The 23649-nt window shown below is 36.2% G+C and overlaps 1 protein-coding gene across 16 annotated transcripts in view; it reads right to left on the reverse strand.

The window, feature by feature from the left end:
- The window catches only part of ATG7 (autophagy related 7), a 239146-nt gene that overhangs the window by 114578 nt on the left and 100919 nt on the right, over positions 1-23649 (reverse strand). For all 16 annotated transcript variants that reach the window (XR_007404313.1, XR_003137836.3, XR_007404315.1 and 13 more), the window contains one exon: positions 8820-8942. Coding sequence is in view for 12 of the 16 variants with exons in the window: in XM_025449669.3 (XP_025305454.1) it covers positions 8820-8942 (123 nt within the window). In the remaining 4 variants the exon portion in view is untranslated. The remainder of the gene's footprint in view (positions 1-8819; positions 8943-23649) is intronic.

Below are 23649 nucleotides of genomic sequence, written 5' to 3' on the forward strand. Positions count from 1 at the left end.
AAAACTTTTCTTTCTTTAATGAAAAAATAATTATTTTGCTATAACATTGATGAGCCTTGAAAACATCATGCTTAGGTAAAGACACCAGACACAATGGGCCACATATTGTTTGATTTCATTTACATGACACGTCTGGGATAAGCAAATCCATAGAGACAGAAAGTACAGTAGTGGTTGCCAGGCCTGGAAAGAAGGCAGAATGAGCAGTGACTGTTAATGAGCATGGAGTTTCTTTTTGGGCGATGAAAATGTTCTAAACTTAGAAGTAAGAGTAGTATGACAACTCTGTGAATACACTAAAAACCACTGAATTGTATACTTTAAGAGGGTAAATTTCATGGTATGTGAATTACAACACAATAAAGCTGTTATTTAAAAAACCCACCTTATCTGATTTCAGATAACTCTGCTTCCAACTACGTGCTCATGATTCTGAGTAACACACTAAAGACTCTTGGCCTCTGAGACCTTTATTCGTTTAGAATGCCTTCCACCCCTTCCCTCTCCTTTCCCTCCCCATTTTTATTTATTTATTTATTTATTTATTTATTTATTTATTTTTCAATCCAGTTTTATTTTTAAAGACAGTCTATTCATCCCTTAAAACTAACTGGTGATGGATGTTAATTAGACTGATTGTGATGGTCATTTTGGAATACATACAAATATCAAATCATTTTACACTGAACACCTGACACTAATATAATGTTGAATGTCAATTATAGCTCAGTAAAAAATTAAATAAAAAAATTAAATTTTAAAATTTAACTGGAATACTTGTTCCCTTCTGTGTGAAGCTTTCTTTGACATCCCTATTCCCCCAGGCAGGAGTAAGTGCTCTCTGAGCACTTAATATATATAAATGACTAAAAATATTTTTGATATTAGAATGCACTATTTACATCTGTTTCTCATATTAGACTATGAGTTCATCTCATTAACTTCTGTATTCAGTTACCAGCACAGTGACTTGCTATCAAATTTTTTAAAGGTGTTCAGTAATTCCTGTTATAAAAATAGTATGTGTACAAACACATATTTTATAAACAACATTCAAAATGATGCACTCACATGTAATTATCTGGTTGAATCTTTTGTAATTCCAATACTGAGGCATAAAAAAAGCCCAAGATGTGAACTGGGCATTCTTTTCTTTCTTTTTTTTTTTTAAGATTTTATTTATTTATTGACGAGAAACACAGAGAGAGAGCAAGCAGGCTCCATGCAGGGAGTCCAAAGTGGGACTTGATCCTGGGTCTCCAGGATCAGGCCCTGGGCTGAAGGTGGCGCTAAACCATTGAGCCACCCGGGCTGCCCTTAACTGGGCATTCTTGACTGCATTGCTAAAATAAATAAATTGGGACCTTTCTATATGGAATGAAGAATTTTGTTTTTTTATTAATAAATACCTCTTAATGCATTGGGAATCAAATACATAAACCAAAACACTACCTTCACCTAGATTTTGATATATATATATTTATTTACACACACATACATATTTTTCATAGTATTGTAAAATAATGTAGGGGGCAATGCGTTTTATTGTTAGAGGCCTTCTGCTGAGCTTTGTCTTAAAATACAGCCCAATTTAGAGCACTGAAATACATAAGGCAGTTAATAACAGACATAAAAGAAATAATAGTAATACAATAGCAGGGGACTTTAACACCCCACTTACATTTGATCATCCAAGCAGAAAATCAACAAGGAAATAGTGGCTTTGAATGACACACTGGACCAAATGGATTTAACAGACAAACTCAGAACATTCTATCCTATAACAGCAGAATACACATTCTTTTCAAGTGCACACAGAACATTCTCCAGAACAGATCATATATTAGGTCACAGAACAAGTCTCAATGAATTAAAAAAAAAAAATCAAAATCATACCATGTATCTTTTCTGACCACAATGCTATGAATCTAGAAATCAACCACCACCAAAAAAAAAAAAAAAAAGAAAAAGAAAAAAAAATTCTGGAAAAAGCACAAACACATGGAGGTTAAATAACATGCTACTAAAACAATGAATGGGTCAACTAAGAAATCAAACAAGAAATTGAAAATTACATGGAAACAAAAATGAAAACACAATGGTCCAAAATCTCTGGGATATAGCAAAGTGGTTCTAAGAGGGAAGTTTATAGTAATACAGGCCTACCTCAGGAAGCAAAAAAAATCTCAAATAAACAACCTAACCTTATCCCTAAAGGAGCTAGAAAAAAGAACAAACAAAACCTGAACCCAGCAAAAGGAAGGAAATAATAAGGACTAGAGCAGATAAGTGATGCAGAAATTAAAAGAATAGAACAGATCAATGAAAACAGAAGCTGGTTCTTTAAAAAGATCAAAATGGATAAACTTCTAGTCAGACTCATTTCAAAAAAAGAGAGAGAAAAATCAATTTAAACAAAATCACTAATGAAAGAGGAGAAACCGCCACCAACACCACAGAAGTAACAGAATAACAATTGTAACAGACTATTATGAAAACCTATATATCAACAAATCAGATAGACAGACAGTTCAGAAAACACGGATAAATTCTGAGAAACATACAGCCTCCCAAAAATGAAGCAGGAATAAAAAGAAAATTTGAACAGACTGATTACCAGCAAAGAAATTGAATCAGTAATCTAAAAACTCCCAACAAACAAAAGTCCAGGACTAGACAGCTTCAGAGATGAATTCTATCAAATATTTAAAGAAGTGTTAATACTTATTCCCAAAAATATGAGGAATGAAAACTTTCAAATTCACTCTTTGAGGCCAGTAGCACCCTAATACCAAAACCAGAAACAAACACCACAAAATTGGGAACTATAGGCAAATATGTCTCAGGGATATAGATGTAAAAATCCTCAACAAAATATTAGCAAATAGAATTCAAAAATATATTTTAAAAAATCATACAGCATGAATAAGTGGGATTTATTACTGGGATGTGAGGCTGGTTTAATATTCACAAAACAATCAACATGATACAACACATCAATAAGAGAAAGGATAAAAACCGTATGATCATTTCAACAGATGGAGAAAAAGTATTTGATGAAGTATAACATCCCTTCATGATAAAAAAAATAAAACCCTCTGCAGAGTAGGTCTAGACGAAATCTATCTTAACATAATAAAAGCCTTATATTAAAAGCCCACAGCCAATATCATACTCAATGGTGAAAAACCAAGAGCTTTTCCCCTAAGGGCACAAATAAGACAAAGATAGCCACTCTCACCACTTTTATTCAATATAGTACTAGAAGTCCTAGCCACAGCAATTAGACAACTAAAGAAATAAAAGACATCCAAATTGTTAAGGAAGAGGTAAAACTCACTATTTTCAGATTACACGATACTCTATGCAGAAAACCCAAAGACTCCATCAAAAAACTACTAGAACTGATAAATGAATTCAGTAAAGTCCACAGGATACAAAAATCAATGTACAGAAATCTATTGCATTTCTATACACAAATAATACAGCAGCAGAAAGAGAAATGAAGAAAACAATCCCATTTACAATTGCATGAAAAACAAAAAAATATCTAGGAATAAACTTAACCAAGGAGGTGAAAGACCTGAACTCTGAAAACCATAAAAAATACTAATAAAAGAAATTCAAGATGATACAAAGAAATGGAAAGACATTTCATGCTCATGGGTTGGAAAAACAACTATCATTAAAATGTCTATACTACCTAAAGCAATCTACAGATTTAGTACAATCCCTATCAAAATACCAATAGCATTTTTCACAGAAATAGAACAATCCTAAATTAAAAAAAAAAAAGATTTTATGTATTTATTTTGGTGGGAGGTGGGGAGAAGGAGAGAGATAATCCCAGCCAAACTCTGCACTGAGCACAGAACCCAATGCAGAGCTCAATCCAATGACCCTGAAATCATGACCCAAGCCAAAAATCTAGGGTCAGATGCTTAACCAACTGAGCCACCCAGGCACCCCTAAACATTCCTAAAATTTGTATAGAACCACAAAAGACCCCAAATAGCCAAACCAATCTTGAAAAAGAAAAGCAAAATTGGTATCACAATTCCATGTTTTCAAGTTACATTACAAAGTCGTAGCAGTTAAAACAGTATGGTACTGGCATAAAAAAAGAAACAGATCAGTGGAATAGAAAACTCAGAAATAGGGAAGCCTCGGTGGCTCAGCAGTTTGGCGCTGCCTTTGGCCCAGGCGTGATCCTGGAGACTCGACTTCCCCGTCGGCTCGGGCTCCCTGCATGGAGCCTGCCTCTCCCTCTGCCATTCTCTCTCTCTCTCTCTCTCTCTCTCTCTGTCTCTCATGAATAAATAAAACCTTTAAAACACACACACACACACACACACACACACAACTCAGAAATAAACCCATTATACAGTCAATCTTCAACAAGGGGGAATGAATATACAATGGAAAAAAAAATCTCTTCAACAAATGGTTTTGGGAAAACTGGATAGCAACATGAAAAAGAATGAAACTGGATCATTTTCTTTCACCCTACACAAGAATAAACTTAAAATGGATTGCGGATCTAAATGTGAGACCTGAAATCATAAAAATCCTTGACAAGAGCACAGATAGTAATCTCTCCAATATGGAATATAGCAACATTTTCTAGATATGTCTCTTGAGGCAAGGAAAATATTTTCTTTATTTTTTAAAAAAATTTTTTTATTGGAGTTCGATTTGCCAACATATAGCATAACACCCAGTGCTCATCCCGCCAAGTGCCCCCCTCAGTGCCCATCACCCAGTCACCCCAGCCCCCTGCCCACCTCCCCCTTCCACTACCCCTTATTCATTTCCCAGAGTAAGGTGTCTCTCATGTTTTGTCACCCTCACTGATATTTTCACTTATTTTCTCTCCTTTCCCTTTATTCCGTTTCACTAATTTTTATATTCGAGGCAAGGAAAATAAAAGCAAAAATAAACTATTGGGATTACATCAAAATAAGAAGCTCCTGCACAGTGAAGGAAACACTCTACAATACTAAGGAAACAATCTACAAACGGAAGAAGATATTTGCAAATCACATATCCAATAAAGGGTTAGTATGCAAAATATATAAAGAACTGATACAACTTAATACCCCAAAACCAAATAATCCAATTTAAAAATGGGCAGAAGACATGGACATTTCTCCAAAGAAGACATCCAGATGGTTAATAGACATATCAAAAGATGCTCAATATCACTCATCATCAGGGAAATGCAAATCAAAACCACAATGATATATTACCTCACATCTGTCAGAATGGCTAAAATAAAAAACATAAGAAACAGCAAGTGTTGGCAAGGATATGGAGAAAAAGGAACCCTCATGCAATGATGGTAGGAATGGAAACTGATGCAGTCACTATGGAAATTATGGAGATTCCTCAAAAAATTAAAAATAGGATTATCCTACAATCTATTAATCACACTACTGGGTATTTACCCCCCAAATAAAATATGCTAATTGAAAGGGATACATGTACTCCTATGGTTACTGCATCATTATTTATAATAGCCAAACTACAGAAGCAGCCCAAGTATCCACTGACAGATAAATGGATAAAGAGGATGTGGTAAAATTACAGTGGAATATGATTCAGCCATAAAAAAAAAGAATGAAATCTTGCCATTTGCAACAACATGAATAGATCAAGAAAATATAATGCTAAGTGAAATAAGTCATACAGAAAAAGGCAAATACCAATATGCATATGATCTCAGTCATATGTGGAACTTAAATAATGAAACAAAAACAAACTGAAAAAAAAAAAAAGAGAGAGAGAGAGAGACAAACTGAGAAACAGACTCTTAACTATAAAAAACTGATGGTTACCAGAGGGGAGGTAGGTGGAGGCATGGGTGAAATGGGGGTGGGGGATGAAAGAGTATACTTGCTATGATAGAAAATAAGAGGAAATAAAATGACAAGAATTTTTTTAATTAAAAAAAAAAAAAACCTACAGCCCCATTTAAAGCTTTTTAAGAAAAATAATGGGGACACCTGGGTAGCTCAGTGGTTGAGTGCCTGCCTTCAGCTCAGGTCGTGATCCCAGGGTCCTGGAATCAAGTCCTGCATTGGGATCCTCACAGGGAGCCTGCTTCTCCCTCTGCCTATGTCTCTGCCTCTTTCTCTGTGTCTCTCATGAATAAATAAATAAAATCTTAAAAAACAAAAAGGAAAAAGAATGATCCTTTTCTAAGATAAGGATTGCAAATTCTTTTTTTTTTTTTTTAAAGATTTTATTTATTTATTCATGACAGACACAGAGAGAAAGAAGCAGAGACACAGGCAGAGGGAGAAGTAGGCTCCATGCAGGGAGCCTGCTGTGGGACTGGATCCCGGGTCCCCAGGATCAGGCCCTGGGCTGAAGGCGGTGCTAAACCACTGGGCCACCATGGCTGCCCCAGGATTGCAAATTCTAACACCTTTGTTAGGGTCATTAACTTGAGAGCATTGTTTAAATGGAGAATAGCACTTAAAAAATAACTTTGGGTAAAAAAGCAACAACTTTGGGTAAAAAAGCAATTTGTCTCTAGAAAGGAAACTAGGTGGTAAGGGACAAATGTAGATTTCCTTTTCATGCAGAATATTTTTTACATCTTTAAATTTCATATAAAGTACATTATTTATCTACATAATTTGCATCCTGGCTCCAGCTAACCATCACTATTAAGAAATGCAGGCCTAGGCTTGCCAGATCTGGTATTTTCAAAGTCGGAAATGGGAAAATTCAGATTTTTTTATGTAAAACTCCTTAGTTTTAAATGTTGACTTTATTCAGAATTTAACACACAGGGCAGGCCAAACAAAACACACCTGCAAGCCATATCTGGCTCACAGGCCAACCAGTCTACCATCTCTAATCAAAAATCGGATGTGCAGCTTATGATTCCAAAACTATAAATATAATTTAGTAGAGGAAAACTTCAAAAAGAAAACAGACTTGTGGATGAAGCCATGTCCCCTCCTGCCCCACCATCTATTTAGTCACTATTGTTCTCTTAAACTTCCCCTTCTCTTTCTGGGTCTTTGAAAAAGCTATTAATGTTTGACCAACTCAAATGTAAAACAAGCCAGATTTCATCAAGGAACCTGCCCATTATCCTAGCATCTGCTCTGTTTTAATTAGTGAAATTTGGGGTCAATTTTAAGTTGCAATTCATCTAGCCAATGAAAGAGAAGTATATGAATTATTTCTAGCTGGGTAGAGAAATATTCCTTCAGCAAACTAGTCAACGATTGCATGGTTGAAAACATCTTTAAGTTATTTTTACCTCATCATCAGGCAGTAAGTACAATGCTACTCAAAGGATAAAAAGGTGGCCATGAGCAACATAATGTTCTGAACTGTGTCTGGGAACCAATCACAGTTCTAGGGAAAAATCTCAAGTCTCTGTAAGTTCAGCAGAGATGCCATTCATCTTCTGAAACTGAAGCTATGAGACAATATGTAGATCTAACTATTGGTTATAAGTGGAATACTACAACTACTGAATGCCCAGAGGACACCAAGGGAAGTTAAAGAAGAACTAGTTTCAAGGTTTTTTTTTTAAAGTTTTATTTATTTAAATAATCTTTACACCCCATGTGGGGCTCAAACGCATGACCCCCAGCTCAAGAGTTGCATGCTCTTCCAACTGAGCCAGCCGGGCATCCCAGAAATGATTCCAGTCTTAGAAGTAGTATTTGAGATATAGTATCTTGCTTCTCTGTTGTGCCTAAAACTCTCACCTCCATCTGCTGAAAGCCTCAGAGGATATGACTTTGGTAGTTCCTCTTTTCCTTAGTGCTACTAGCTCCAATCTTTCAAACAGCGGCCTTAGTTTGCCATCAGCTAGTCTAGTATTGGGTCTGAATGTCTATTCACTGACTACTGGGGACTGCCCCAATGGGGAAGACACAACCCCAGGAAGGGGGGGAATGGGATGGTAATCCATAAAGAGGACAATAGAACTAATGGCATCTTTGCAAGTGTTCCACTCCATCATGACATAGGCACTCAAGGCTTTCTTTATGTAGCTTGTGGAAATGCTAAGACAGGCTACATTTCTCCTAAGAACTTCTACACAAGAAATTAAGATCTGCAATATATTCTAAGTGACAAAGCATAATTTTCTCAGATTGTGACTGGGGAAGCCATTTTATTTATTTTTATTTATTTTATCTTTTTTTATTTTTAAATTTTTTTCTTTTTAAATTTATTTATTCATGATAGTCACACGGAGAGAGAGAGAGAGGCAGAGACACAGGCAGAGGGAGAAGCAGGCTCCAAGCACCGGGAGCCCGATGTGGGATTCGATCCCGGGTCTCCAGGATCGCGCCCTGGGCCAAAGGCAGGCGCCAAACCGCTGTGCCACCCAGGGATCCCCCGGAAGCCATTTTATAATAGAGTTCAGTGATCTCAGAAGATGTATCTAATTATGAAATAAAAGCCAGGCATATCCTCTCTGAAGAACATGGCCAGAGCCCTTGTCTTTACTGTCTTACATTCTGATGTGTGGACATCAGAGCCAACTCTCCCATGGCCACAGGCATGGCTAGTCTTTAGAGAGGACCAGAGGTGCTTGAAAATCCATAACCTTTACTCCCTTTAATTATGTGGATTGGGCACCTACTATATAACAATCTGCACACATCAACATCCAGCAACTGAAAAGGTTCCTCCTTTTCTGATAATTAGAAAAATTATTTAGCCATGTTTGTTCTAAGGAAAAACATCATAATTAACTGCTTCTTTACTTTTCCATAAACCTGAGTATCAAGTAGGTTTCAAACACACCAGTCCTCAGTACAGAGAGCTTTCTTTATTCTTACCTCAGCAGCTTGGGTCTCTTGATGCAGCAATGTGAGACCAGTCAAATCTTCTAAGAAGGAATGTGAAGAATTAAACACCTTCGCTAGGAAATTAAATCCTTCTCGTTCATATTGATCAAGAACCTGTAAAACATTTATAATTTTTAAAAAGAGGTTGCAGGTTTTAAAAGCATATTACAATATTTTCACTTCTACAAGCACCTGTCAAAAATGAAACTAAAACTAGAATTAAATATGGGGATAATAATGCAATCTGGTGGGCAAAAACTGGGAGGGCTTAGTATTTATCATTTTTCTCGTTTTAGAAACAATGACATTGTCTTCCAGTTCAGATGACAATTTTTTCAAATAAAATTTAAGTCTCATGCAAATTCACTAAAATTCCCAGAAAAGCTGAGGTTACCTACTTTTTTTTTTTTTAAAGATTTTATTTATTTACTCATGAGAGACACAGAGAAAGAGACAGAGACATAGGCAGAGGGAGAAGGCTTCCTGCAGGAAGCCCAATGTAGAACTCGATCCCAGGACCCTTGGATTACAACCTGAGCCAAAGGCAGATGCTCAACCACTGAGTCACCCAGGTGCCCCTGGGGTTACCTACTTCTAATGTTCAATTGTTAAGGAAAAAAATAACAAGCCAGAAAAGAGCCAAGAAAAAAATTAAAAAGGATAAAGGCAAAGAGAGGGATAAATGGGTGTGAAATGTGATCTACTGGCTAACCATATATATATATTTTTTAAGCAGAATAGCTTAAAAATGTAAAAATAAATTTCACCAGGCATGTCACAAAAGAGGATACCTAAATGGCCAATAAAACATATGAAAAGTTGCTCTCAACATTACAAGTGATTAGGGAAATGAAAACTAAGACCATAATGAAATCCTACTTTTTACACACCAAAATGGCTAAAATGAAAAAGAAGATACCAAGTACTGGCAAGAATGTAGAACAACTAGGATTCTCACGGGAGTGCAAAATGAGAAAGCGATTTAGAGGCTTAGCATTTATATGCCCTGTGATCAAGCAATTATACTCCTAGACATGATTTTATACATATATATAACATATATATAATATATAAATATATTAATATAATAATCTACAAAAAAGGTATACAGTTGTGCATCAGAAGACCCAAAGTGTCCATAGCAGCACTACTCATGATAGTCCAAACTAGGTACTACTCAGGCATCCATCAATAGTAGAATGAATGAACAAACTGGCATATTCATGCAATGGAATACTACTTAGCAATGAAAACAAACTATACCTACCGGCAACAATATAGATAATTCTTACAAACATCATGTTAAAGAAGAGAGAAGCAATATTTACTGTATGGTTACATTTTTATAAATAAAATAAAAAAAAAAAAGAACAGGCAAAATGAATCTAGGTCAGGAGAGTGGTTACTCATGGAGGGACTGTAACTGGAAGAGGAACAAGGAAGGCTCCAGATACTGACAACATTTGTTTCTTTATCTGGGTGTTGGTGTGCTTTATGAAAAGGCATCAAGCACTTTTTTTGTATAACATGTTGTCCTTTGATGAAAAGATTAAAGGCCTGCAGTCTTGATAGGTGAACAATATGAGAATGTATGAGTTCTTAGAAGCGAACAAAATAATGATTATCATATTTAAAAATTCAAAGATCACAGGAATTCTGAATGTTAGAAAGGAAACAGTGAACCAGAATGTCTCAAGAATTCTCTCGGAACTCAGAAGAAATAGAGATGAATGTATCAAAAAGTAGACACTGAAGATAAATCCAAGAAATCAATGGCACATGAATAGAAATGCTGGAGAAGCAAAATAAGAAATAGAAAACAATTTAAAAAAATTCCTCCATAAAGAAATGAAAATGTATAAACCCTTTGATGCAACAATTCCACTTCAAAGACTTTTCATATAGATATAGTTGTCCATGAGTAAAAAAAAAAAGTCAACATGTAATGATGCTCACTGAAATATTGTTTGCAATAACAAAAGATTAGAAGAAGCTACTCTTTAATAGGGGGCTGGTTAACAAAATTATGGCGTATTTACAATCAAGGGCATAATTAAAAGAATGAGGTAGCTCTATAGTATTGATGTAAACTTATTTCCAAGACATGCAGAAATATTAAAAGCAATATCCACACCACGTGTCTACTATTAATGTTTTAAAAACAAAGATAGAGGAGGAAAGAGGAAGAAAGGGAAATTTACCTATGTGTATGCTTGTTCATGCATATAAGATCTCTGGAATAATACGCACACACACAACTGGTGTCAAGTAGTTACCTCTGTAAATACTACTTGAATTTTTAAAGCCATGTAAATGTATTACTTATTTGAATATTAAAATCTCTGTTTTTTCCCCAGTGCTGGAGAAAGGTCTCAGAAGAAGAGAAAGAACTCTGAAGCCCTGATGAAGCTGGAGCTAGGAGGAGCAGCCCTCCTTTAGCAGGAAACAAAGCAGCTGTAGTGTTAAGTTAGAAAAGCGGGGAGGTGGGGGTGAGAAGCCCTGGAGTCTGAAAGCAGGCAGCAAGGTCATCTGCTGCCAGAGAAGGGGATGGGGTGGACCATGGAGCTTCAGGACAGTGGTGATGGTCTGGGACAGCTGTGTGGGAAATGCAAGAAAGGAAATGGAAGCCCTTTCTCAGGACAGAAAATACAAGTTTTGGGAGAAATGTGGTAAAGGACTCATCTAAACTTGGGCATTGAAAAGATAAAGGTAAAAGAGAGGTCAAATAAATCAAGGGGCTGCTGAGTACCAATGAAGAAAGCCAAGGATGGTAAGGTAAGACCTGCAGACTGGAAGGAAGAGATACACTGGCAATCACAGAGGAGAAAAGGGTGATCAGTATGCCTCAAGGTACACAAAGCAAAGCCTTTGGCTGATGAACCCCAGTAAATTAACCTGACAACCCAACACCTGGATAAAAAGGCACATAGTAACTGAATCCCTCAGGAGTAAAGAGATTCCTTGCAAGAAAGAATTTTGTCTTAGAAAAATATGCATGAAAATTAAGTGATCTTTTTCAAAATGATAAATACTATGTGCTTAGTGATCACTTATTTCTGAACCACTAAGCTCACTAATTAGCTACTTTGTGCCAGGTTTTCAGTAAGGAAAAAGAAGAAACAGGTTTGAAAAATGGATAAAAACTTTGAAAAAAATTAGAATAATTCCAGAGATGATACTTTGTTGTACCTTAATCAACCTTTCAGATTTCAAGTCTATGTTTCCACAGATAATTTTGCAGTGCTGCAAATCTGAATAGCAGAAAAACTAACAGCAAGAACAGTTGGAGCAAAACCCTCCCCCATAATCAAGACATACAGAAAGTTTAATGCTGAAACATTATTCATAGCTCTGGCTTCAAAAGTATGTGGAAAAACTTAATCCTCCAGAGGCATATTTAATCATGCAAGGGTTTTCTAGTATTCCCTTTATGTGCTGGGAAGTTAATCTGTGTTAGGAGTATAAGCAGCTTATAAAAGGTACAAGGATATTTTGCCCTATAGTTTGACCTTCTTAAAGGGGAAAATGTGTTTTAAATTACTCCTCACCCCCAAAAAAGATACTATCACAATGAATTTGGGTATTGCAACAACATGTCAGTCTACATAAAACATAGTGCACCTCCTAAGTAATTAAAAAATACATGGTCCTGAGAAGTGTACTTACTCCATTTTGATAGATTGTAAGTACTCTGAAGGTACTGGGAGAGTTTGCTAAGTAGAGAAATAATAATGACTCTTTGTATATAAAGATATAGATCCTTTCCTGATGAACATGATTTTCCTTACTTAACTGTTTTATAAGGCTAGGTTAACTTTATTCATGTCTCATGCATACTGCTGGACAAAGATAGTAGACTCTCTTAAGAGAGAGTCTCGTGCTGAAATTCTCAGCTCTTTACTAGATCAAACCTTACCCCCCCCAGCTAGGCATTTAAGTCCCTCTAGAACCTTCCAACTTTGGACAATTCTCTGAAGAATGCCTTTCACAGGGTGTAAGATCTCCTGATAATACCACACAATGATTTCCATTTCTCGAGAAGCAGAAGAGATTCATGGTCTACAACTCTTGCCTATTTTTAAACAAGAATACAGGAACTGAGTACCCAACCTAAAAAAAAAAAAAAAAAAGGCTTATGTGTTTTCTTCTTTTAGCTTATGTATTTTCATGCAGTGTCTGCAACCTCTTATTCAAAGTCTCTGTTGTTTAGAAATTGTATTTACTTACTCCAAATGATTTAAAAATCTACATGTGTCATGATCTCTAAAATATTCAGGGAAAGCTAGCCCAATATCCCAGATTGGGTAATAAAAGATTATGGCTGGAAGCCACCAGGACCTCTGATCCCCATCCTCTAAGAATCCACAAAGAAGGGTCAAAACACTCCCATCTGATAGATGGACAGTTACCCAGTAGTCTGCAGAGGCTTTGCTCCAAGGAGGGCAAACTCCTCTGTTTTCCAGTTCTGTTGCTAAGGGAGCCATTCCAGAGTGGAGAAGCCCCACTTTGGATAACAAGCTGGAAACATCACTAATAAGACCAGGAAACCCCTGATCAGTTTCTGTCTCTTGGTGTTTGGGATTTCTCTCACCATAATAAAAAAGAATCAAAGAGGAAGAAAGAAAGCTCTGATTTCAGCAGCCCTTAAAACTACTGTCCCACATTTACTGCTCCCAGCTCCTTTCTTATTCCTTCTTGGTGTTAACCACTGAGAGTGACCTCCAGTCTTCCTCCAAGGGAGATCTTTCACTTCCATCAAAGTTCAGCTCAAGTACCAGCTCCTGCATCAAGTCTTGCCTGATTAATTCCACTCCCTATGATCTTTTCTTCCCTTTTATATTCTGATCCCACTTCCCAGGGCACACTAAGTTGCCAAAAGAACTGAAGGAAATGCTCATACTATCCATGATAACTGAGGGTTGACGGCATTTCCAACTATTAACCACATGCTGGATAACTTTGTTTCTGTTCTATATATCTCAGTGATATAAAGCAAATAATGGATGAGAAAACAGCTTCACATAGAAACATATAGCTATTAAACTAATTATTTTTCTTTTAAAGATTTATTTATTTATTCATGAGAGACATAGAGCGCATGTGAGAGAGGCAGAGACACAGGCAGAGGGAGAAGCAGGCTCCATGTAGGGAGCCCGACGTGGGACTCGATCCTGGGTCTCCAGGATCAGGCCCTGGGCCCCAGGATCAGGCGGCACTAAACTGCTGAGCCACCCAGGCTGCCTGCTATCAATCTAATTAAATCTGCTGCTGTCAACTTACTTTAATTGGACATAGGCAGGATTTATAAGGCCAAATAAAAAAAAAAAAAAAAAGAAAAATCTGAGTTCAGGGTATGTAATGGTATTACTGGCATATCAAAAATATGGAACAAGGAAGTCTCTTGTTGTTTCCCTGAAGTCTCTGAATAGTGTACAATCTTAGGCATCCAAATGCGAAATGGGCACAACTATAAATTAAAGGACGTGGAAGAGTTCAAGTGAAAACAGAAAACAGTATCGACATTGAGATAACTGACTATGGAATAAAAGTTCTAACACTTAAGTCTTTAAACTTCTTATGGTATAACACACAATTGCATTTAAAAAATCAGCTATCAAAAAATTTAAAAAATATATAAAAATCAACTATCATATCTTGTTTTTTTCATATACCAAAATCACAATTCTGCTTGAGTCAACTGGGCAGAAGAAAAGAAACTGATTAACTGGGAGTTAACACTTAACTGGGAGCAAGCTGGAAACACTGGGCAAGACACTTCACCTTTAGGAGCCTGTTTGCTCATCTCTAAAATGGAGACGCAACTCCATTCCTGTTTCCCTATCTACTAAGACACAAAAGGGATCTCACGACTTCGATCACTGACAAAGAATGGTTTATGAAGGGAAACTGAAATGCTATGCATTTATTACTTTAAAAATATTACTGCCAACTAGGGTTTGATAAATACAGAAAATATATGACAAGATGACACATAGTGATGTCAGCAATGTTAGCAGAGTGAGAGCCTCTTGTAAATCCTCTTCTTTGTAAGAGAAAAGAGAATAATGACAAAGTCTGAGGAGTATTTATATTCAGGAAAACATCTGAATTTCTGTAAAAAAAACAAAGGGCTTTGAGGCTTTTAACATGCTCCATTCCCACCCCTTCCACCTTCTAGCTCAACTGTACCCTTGAACACTAATACAGAATCATAGTAGAAACCAGCCTGGCAGCCACTAGAGGGGGCAGACTGGAGTCGAAGCTCCTTCGAAGCTCCATTTTCAGAAAACTCCACCTGCATAATAGTTGCTGCAACAACGCACTAACCAAAGAGTGTAAAACAAAATTCTGGGTAATATCATAAGAGACTTTGAAAAATTCCAACATATCATGAGAATCTGGAAGACTGTAAACAGGCATATGGTGAGCTGTATGCCCAAAGTTGTACACACGCTCAGGAAAGGTCTGAGAAGGCTGTAAGCTCTCACTTCTAGTTGACCCTCAGTATCTGTGCAAGCAGGAGAGGAAAGGTAAAGGCAGAACTCTTAAATGCCTGGTTCAGCATTGAAAACACTCCCCAATACACACACAGAGCATCTCGGCAAAGACTGTGATTTACTGGTTCAAGGAAATTAAGAAAATCTCTAATCATCAGATGACACCACACTAACAGCAGAAATTTCATGGTCACACAGGACAAAGAACATCAACTTAATGAAATTCGTTCAGTAAAAAAGTCACTAAATAACAGTAAAAAAGTCACTAAATAACAACAGCAGCAGCAGCAAAGAACAATAATAAATGGGCAGAGGAGAGACTTTGATTTCCAGAGTTAACACATTATATTATGTAATACATCTAGCTCTCAACAAAAATTACTGGATATGTAAAGAAACCAGAAAATATGTCCCATACATAGAAACAAACCAAAAACAAAAATGGTCACTAGAAACCATTTCTCGGGAACATACTACTCAAAGACTTTACAATAGCTATTTTAAGGGCAGCCTGGGTGGCTCAGTGGTTTAGCGTCACCTTCAGCCCAGGTTGTGGTCCTGGAGACCCGGGATTGAGTCCTGCGTCAGGCTCCCTGCATGGAATGGAGTCTGCTTCTCCCTCTGCCTGTGTCTCTGCTTCTCTCTCTCTCTCTCTCTCTCTCTCTCTGTGTGTGTGTGTCTCTCATGAATAAATAAAATCTTCGGGAAAAAAAGCTATTTTAAGTAAATTCAAAGAACTAAAAGAAACAATGTCTAAGTACAAAAAAAAAAAAGCATGAAAGTGATGCTTCACTAAAATAGAGAATATCAATAAAGAGAAATTATAAAGAAGAACCAAAGAGCAATTTTGGAGTTGAAAAATACAACTGAAAAATTCACTACAGAGACTGAAATCAGTTTTAGGCATGGCAAAGAAAGAATGAGTGAAGATAGGTCAACTGAAAATATCCAGTCTGTGGGGCACTTGGGTAGCTCAGTTGGTTAAGCATCTGACTCTTGATTTCAGCTGGGGCATCATCTTGAGATTGTGAGATCAAGCTCCATGTCAGGCTCCATGCTGAGCATGCATTTTCTCTCTCTCTCTCTCTCTCCCTCCCTCCTTCCCTCTCTCTCTCTCAAAACAAAACAAAGCAAAACAAAAAGTATCCAGTCTAAGGAGAAAGAAGAAAATTGAGCAAAACCTCAGAGACCTGTTGACATTATCAAGTGTACCAACATATGCCTAAAAGTAGTTTCAGAAGAGAAGAGAAGCAGAAGAATATTTGAAAAAATAATGGCAAAAAAATTCCCAAGTTTGATGAAAAACATTCTTCTACACATCCAAGCAGAATAAACTCAAAGAGACCTATACCTAGACACATCATAATTGAACTGTCAAAAGACAAAGGGATGATCTTGTAAGTGGAAGTGAGAAATAACCTATCATGTAAAGGGAATCATTAACAGCCAGTTCTTCTTCAGAAACAACAGGGACCAAAAGTACTGGAATGAAATATTCAAAGTGCTGAAAGCAAAAGACTGTCAATCAATAATTCTATGTCCAGCAAAACTAACCTTCAAAAATGAAGGAGAAATTAACACATTCCCAGATAAACAAAAACAAGAGAATTCATCACCAGCAAATCTATCCTGTAAGAAATTCTAGAGTACTTCAGGTTGAAATGGAAGGACACTGGACAGTAACTTAAATCCATAAGAAGAAACAAAAAACACAGGTAAAGGAAACTACATAGATAAAAATAAAAGAAAAATGTCTTTTTTCTTTGTGATTTTTTCTTCTTTGTGATTTAAAATACAGATACATAATACAATAAAATACAAATGCATAAAGTAATAATTATACATTTATGTTGTCATATGAAGATTTAATCTCTGTGACAGTAAGCCCAAAGGAAGGGGAAGCAAACCAAGGTACAATGGAGCAAGGTTTTTACTAGTATTCAAATTAAGGTGACGTTAAAACCAAAACACATTGTTATAAATTAGTATTTTTTTTTAATTTTTTTTTTTTATGATAGTCACAGAGAGAGAGAGAGAGAGAAAGAGAGAGAGAGAGAGGCAGAGACACAGGCAGAGGGAGAAGCAGGCTCCATGCACCAGGAGCCCGACGTGGGATTCGATCCCAGGTCTCCAGGATCACGCCCTGGGCCAAAGGCAGGCGCCAAACCGCTGCGCCACCCAGGGATCCCTATAAATTAGTATTTTAATTGTAAACTCTGGAGCAGCCATCAAAAGCACCAACTGAAAAAAAAATATATATATAGTAAGAAAAAATAACAAGGGAATTAAAATGGAACATTGGAAAATATCTAACACAAAAAAGGTGGAATACAGAAAGAAAAAAGGCATAAGACACATAGAAACCAAAAAAAAAAAAAAAACCCCAAAACAAACAAACAAGCAAAAATGCCAGATGTAAATTCTATTTTATCAGTAATTACATTAAATATAAATGAATTAAATGCTCCAACTGAAAAGGCAGACATTGTAGAATGGACAGATAAAACAAACAGCATCATCCAACTACATGCTGTCTACAAGAGATTCATTTTAGATTCAAAGACAGGAATAGGCTGTAAATTAAAGATTAGAAAAAGATATTCCATGCAGTTTAAGTTATGCATGATAAAAGTTCTGGAGATCTAATGTACAACATGGTGATGACAGTTAACTACACCATATTGCATACTTGAAATTTGCCAAGAGGACAGACCTCATACTAAACTTCTCAACAGGTATACCCACTCTCACAATGGTAACTCTTTAGAGTGATGGATATGTTAACTAGCTCAGTTGTGGTGATCATTTCAATATATATACACACACACAGCAAGTTGTATACCTTAAATATGTAAAATTTGTATATATTAATGATATTTCAAAAAAGCTGCCTAAAAAAGAGAAAGAATCCATGAAAACAGAAACCAAAAATCAGTTAAGTGGATAGGCTATAATAATATCAAACAAGGGATCCCTGGGTGGCGCAGCGGTTTGGCGCCTGCCTTTGGCCCAGGGCGCGATCCTGGAGACCCGGGATCGAATCCCACGTCAGGCTCCCGGTGCATGGAGCCTGCTTCTCCCTCTGCCTATGTCTCTGCCTCTCTCTCTCTATGTGACTATCATAAATAAATAAAAATTAAAAAAAAAAAATAATAATATCAAACAAAATAGATTTTAAGACAAAAATTGTTACTAGGGATAAAGATCAATATATTAAAAAAGATAAAATAATTATAATTTTATGTGTACCTATCAATACAGCTCCAAAATACATTTTGCAAAAACTAATAGAATTGAAGGGAAAAATACATAATTACACAATAATAGTTGGAGACTTCAATACTACACTCTCAGTAATGGATAGAACAACTAAACAGAGATCATTGAGGAAACAAAAGACTTGAACAACACTATATAAACTGTATCCAGGATTAGTAGAATCCATATTCTTCTCAAAGAATGGAACATTCTCTAGGATATACATGTATTAGATGATAAAGTATGTCTTAGTAAGTGAAAAAAAGGTGAAATCATACAAATTATAGTCTCTGATCACAATAGAATGAAATTAGATACTAATAACAGAAAGAAATTTGGGAAGCTCACAAATAGATGGATATTTAAACAACACACTCCTAAAAGCAATGGATCAAATAAGAAATCACAAGAGAAATTAGAAAATACTTGGAGATGAACAAAAATAAACACGCATACACACATAACATACCAAAAGTTATGAAATGCATTGAAATACAGCACTCAGAGGGAAACTTATAGCTATAAATGCCTATATTGAAGAAGAGTGATTTCAAGTCAATAATCTAACTTTTCAACCTAAGAAAAAGCAAAAAAAGTGGACTACACACAAAGCAAGCTGGAAGAAGGAAATAATTGAGCAGAAATAAAATCTTTTCAGAAGACCAACAAACCTGACAAACCTTTACTTAGACTGACCAAAAATTAAAGGGAAAAGACTCAAATTACTAATATCAGGAATGAGAGAGGGGATATGACTGTCAATATTTCAGAAATAAAAATTATATGGAAGTACTACAAACAATGGTGTGCCAATACATTAGATGAACTAGATAAACATGGAAAAATTTTGAGAAAGACAAGTACTAAAACTGACTCTAAAAGAAATAGAAAGTCTGAATAGATTCATGAAAAGTAAAGAGACTGAATTAGTAATCACAAACTTCCCACAAAGAAAAGCCCAAAAGCAGGTGGCTTTGCCGATGAATTTTACCAGATATTTAAAGAAGAATTAACCAATCTTTCACAAATCCCCCTGAACAATAGAAAAGAAGGAAACATGTTTCAATTCACTTTGAGATCACTATTATCTTGATACCAGAATCAGACAAAGACATCAGAGATAAAGAAAACAAAAGACTAATGTCCTTTATGAATATGAGTGCAAGTATCTTCATCTAAAATATTAGCAAACTGGGGTGCTCAGTAAGAGCAGCATGTGACTCTTGATCTTGGGATTGTGAGTTTGAGCCCCATGTTGGGCATAGAGATTACTTAAGGAAATTTAAAAAAATATTTTTTAATTAGCAAACTGAATCTCCAGCAACACATAGAAAGGATTATATACACCATAACAAAGTGAGATTTATCCCTGGAAAGCAAGGTTGGTTCAACATATGAAAATCAATGTAATACAACCTGTTAATAGAATAAAGAACAAAAACCACACCATCATCTAAATAGGCACAGAAAAAGCATTTGACAAAATCCAACACCCTTCCATGATAATAAAGAATAAACTAGTAATAGAAGAGAATTTCCTCAACTTGCTAAAGGGCATTAATAAACACCAATATTATATACTTAATGGTGAGAGACTGAAAGCTTTCCCATCAGGACTAAAACAAGGATTCCCACTTTTGCCACTTCTATTCAACATTGTATTGGAGGCTCTATAGAGTTAGGGTAATAGGCAAAAAAAAAAAAAAAAAAGAAAGAAAGAAATAAAAGCATCTGTCTAGATTGGATTTGGCTTACAAAGGAAAAAATAAAACTATTTTCAGAAGACATCTTGTATGTGGAAAAGCCGAAGAAATCCACAAAACACTTAGAACAAAAAAGTACATCAAGTACTCCTACTCTTGAGTACAAGAGTACATTCTATTCTTGAAGGATATAAGAGCCATATACAAAAATCAATTGTATTTCTATACACCAGCAATGAATAATTCAAAGAAAAAATTAAGAAAACCACTCCATCTAGGGGTGCCTTGGTGGCTTGGTCAGTTGGGCATCTGATTCTTGATTTCAGCTGAGGTCATGATCTCAGGGTTATGGGACTGATCCTTGCATGGGGGCTCCACACTCAGGGGGAGTCTTCTTCTCTCCTTCTCCTTATTCCTCTCTCTTGCCCCTCCCCCTGCTCACAGTCTCTCTCTCTCTCTCAAATAAATCTTGAAAAGAAAACCACTCCATTTAACAGCATCCAAAAAAAAAAAACAAACTAGGAATAAATTTAATCGAATAAGTGCAGTACATGTACACTGAAAACTACATTGAAAAAAGTAAAGAACTAAATAAATACAAAGTCATTCCAAGTTCATGGATTATATAACTTAATGTTGGTAAGATAGCAATATACTCCAAATTGATCTAATATTCAGTGCAATCTCAGCTGGCTTTTAGTAGGTGAGGACTGTGACAAGCTGATCCTAAAATTCATATGGAAACCTAAGAAATCCAGAATAGCCAAAACAATCTTGAAAAAGAATGAAGTTGGAGATCTCACATTTCATGATTCAAAAATTTAAAAAAAGACACAGTAATCAATACTAGATGGCACTAACATCAGGACAGACATACAGATCAATGGAATAGAATCCATTGTCAAATGGATTGTCAAAACCCTTAGGTTTTTGACAAGAATAACCAGATAATTTAATGGGATAAAAAAAAAATACTCTTTTCATCAAACAGTATTGGAACAACTGAATATCTACAGGCCAAAGAATGAAGTTAAACACCACATCCAAAATATAAAAATTAACTGAAAATGAATTACAGATCTAAATGTAAGTGCTGAAACAGTTACACTCTTAGAAGAAATCAAAGTAAATCCTTATGAGCTTGGGTCAGACAACAGTTTCTTAGATGTGGCAACAAAACCATACTTAACCCCCTTACCATCCCTCCAAAAAAAAAAAAAAGAAAGGATGTCATCAATATCAAAAACTACTATGCGTCAAAGGATACATCAAGAAAATGAAAAGATAAGCGACAAAAATAGGAGAAAATATTAGCAAATTAGGTATCTGATAAGGGTTTGGTATTCAGAATATATAAGGAATTCTTAAAACTTCTCAATAAAAAGCCAAGCCCACCACAAAAACAACAACAACAACAAAAAACCCCTCAAACAATTTAACAATGGACAAAGGAAGTGAATGGACATTCCCCCCAAAAAGACAGACAGATGACCAAAAAGCACATGAAGAGATGCTCAACATCATTGGTCACTGGGGAAATGCAAATCAAAACCACAATGAAATATCACTTCACACCCAGTAAGAAAGCTATAATAAAAAAGAGACAAAAACAAGCGTTGACAAGAAGATGGAGATTGAAATCCTCCTTCACTAATGGGAATTTAAAATGGTACAGCTGTTGTGGAAAACAGTTTGGCAATTTTATAAAATGTTAAACAGAGTTACCATATGACCCAATAATTATACTTCTAGGTATACACCCAGGAGAACTGAAAACATATGTTCACACAAAAACTTATACACAAATGTTTGTAGCAGCATTTTTCATAAAAGCTGCCAAGTGGAAACAACCCAAATAACCATCAGTTAATGAATGGATTAAAAAATGTGGTATATCCATACAATGTAGTATTTTTTAGTCTTAAAAAGAAATGGAGTACTGACACATGCTACATTATGGATGAACCTTGAAAGCATTATGTTAAATGAAAGAAGCTCTTTGCAAAAGGCTACATGTATGGCTCCACTTACATGAAATGTCTAGAATAGGAAAATCCATAGAGACAGATAGTAGATTAGTGCTTGCCAGGATCAGGGGGAAGCTGGGAATGGGGAATGACTACTAATGGGTACTGGGGGTCTGGAGCTTTTTTTTGGGGGGGGTGATGAAAATACTCTGTAATTTGATAGTGTGATGGTTGCACAAACTTGTAAATATACTTAAAAACCAAAGAATTGCACACATTAAAGTGATGAATTTTATGATACATGAACTGTGCTTTTTTTTAAAAAAAGATTTTACTTATTTATTTATGAGACAGAGAGAGAGAGAGAGAGAGAGAGAGAGAGAGGCAGAGACATAGGGAAAGGGATAAGTAGGTTCCCGGTGGGGAAGCCGATACAGGACTCTAACCCAGGACTCGATCCACGACCTGAGCCAAAGGCAGATAGATGCTCAACCACTGAGCCACCAGGTGTCCTGTGAATTATGCCTTAATTAAAAAAAAAAAAAAAAAAGACCCATAATGAGCTGTTAGTATAAGGATCCAAGGTAGGCTGTCTATAAAGCAGCTTGGAATAATAAAAAACACTATCTGGAGGGAGGAATGGAGGAGTGGGCTGATGGACAGACAGACACACTTAATCTTCCCCATTAATCTGTGGATTGTTTCTTAAAAATGTGCCATTTCCAATTAGAATTGTTTGGAACTAAATAAGTACCAAGTCTAGTTTATCATCTTAAAAGAGTGACAATACTTTTGAAGATCCTTGGAAAGACAAACATATATAGTGAGGAGAAAGAGAAGAAAAGGGGTGGCTCAGTTGGTGAAGCATCGGTCTTCAGCTCAAGTCATGACCGCAGGATCCTAGAATTGAGCCCCTCGGCAGAGTCCCATCTCCCATTCTCTTAGTGGAGAATCTGCTTCTCCCTCTCCCTCCTGCTTCTGTGCTCACTCTCTCTCTTTCTTGCTCTATCTCAAATAAATAAAGTCTTCTAAAAAAAAGAAGAAAAAGGAAACTCTTAGAAGGTTTCACAACCTTCAAGTTTTGAGTAGTGGTAGATCAAAGAACTACTGAAGACCCTTTGTGGAAAAGCTATTTTTCTCTACCCCTGCCCCCCAAAATAAGCTAATCTACCGTAACTTTATCTAAATCTAAAATATCTCTCTTTTGGGGCACCTGGGTGGCTCAGCGGGTTGTCTGCCTTCAGCTCAGGGCACGGTCCCAGAGTCCCAGGATCGAGCCCCACTTCAGGCTCCCTGCTCAGCAAGGAGCCTGCTTCTCCCTCTCCTTTGCCTGCCACTTTACCTGCTTGTGCTAACAAATAAATAAAATCTTTAAAAATAAAACAGCTCTTTTTAA

Source organism: Canis lupus, chromosome 20 (assembly GCF_003254725.2).
Source record: "Canis lupus dingo isolate Sandy chromosome 20, ASM325472v2, whole genome shotgun sequence".
Classification (NCBI taxonomy): domain Eukaryota; kingdom Metazoa; phylum Chordata; class Mammalia; order Carnivora; family Canidae; genus Canis; species Canis lupus.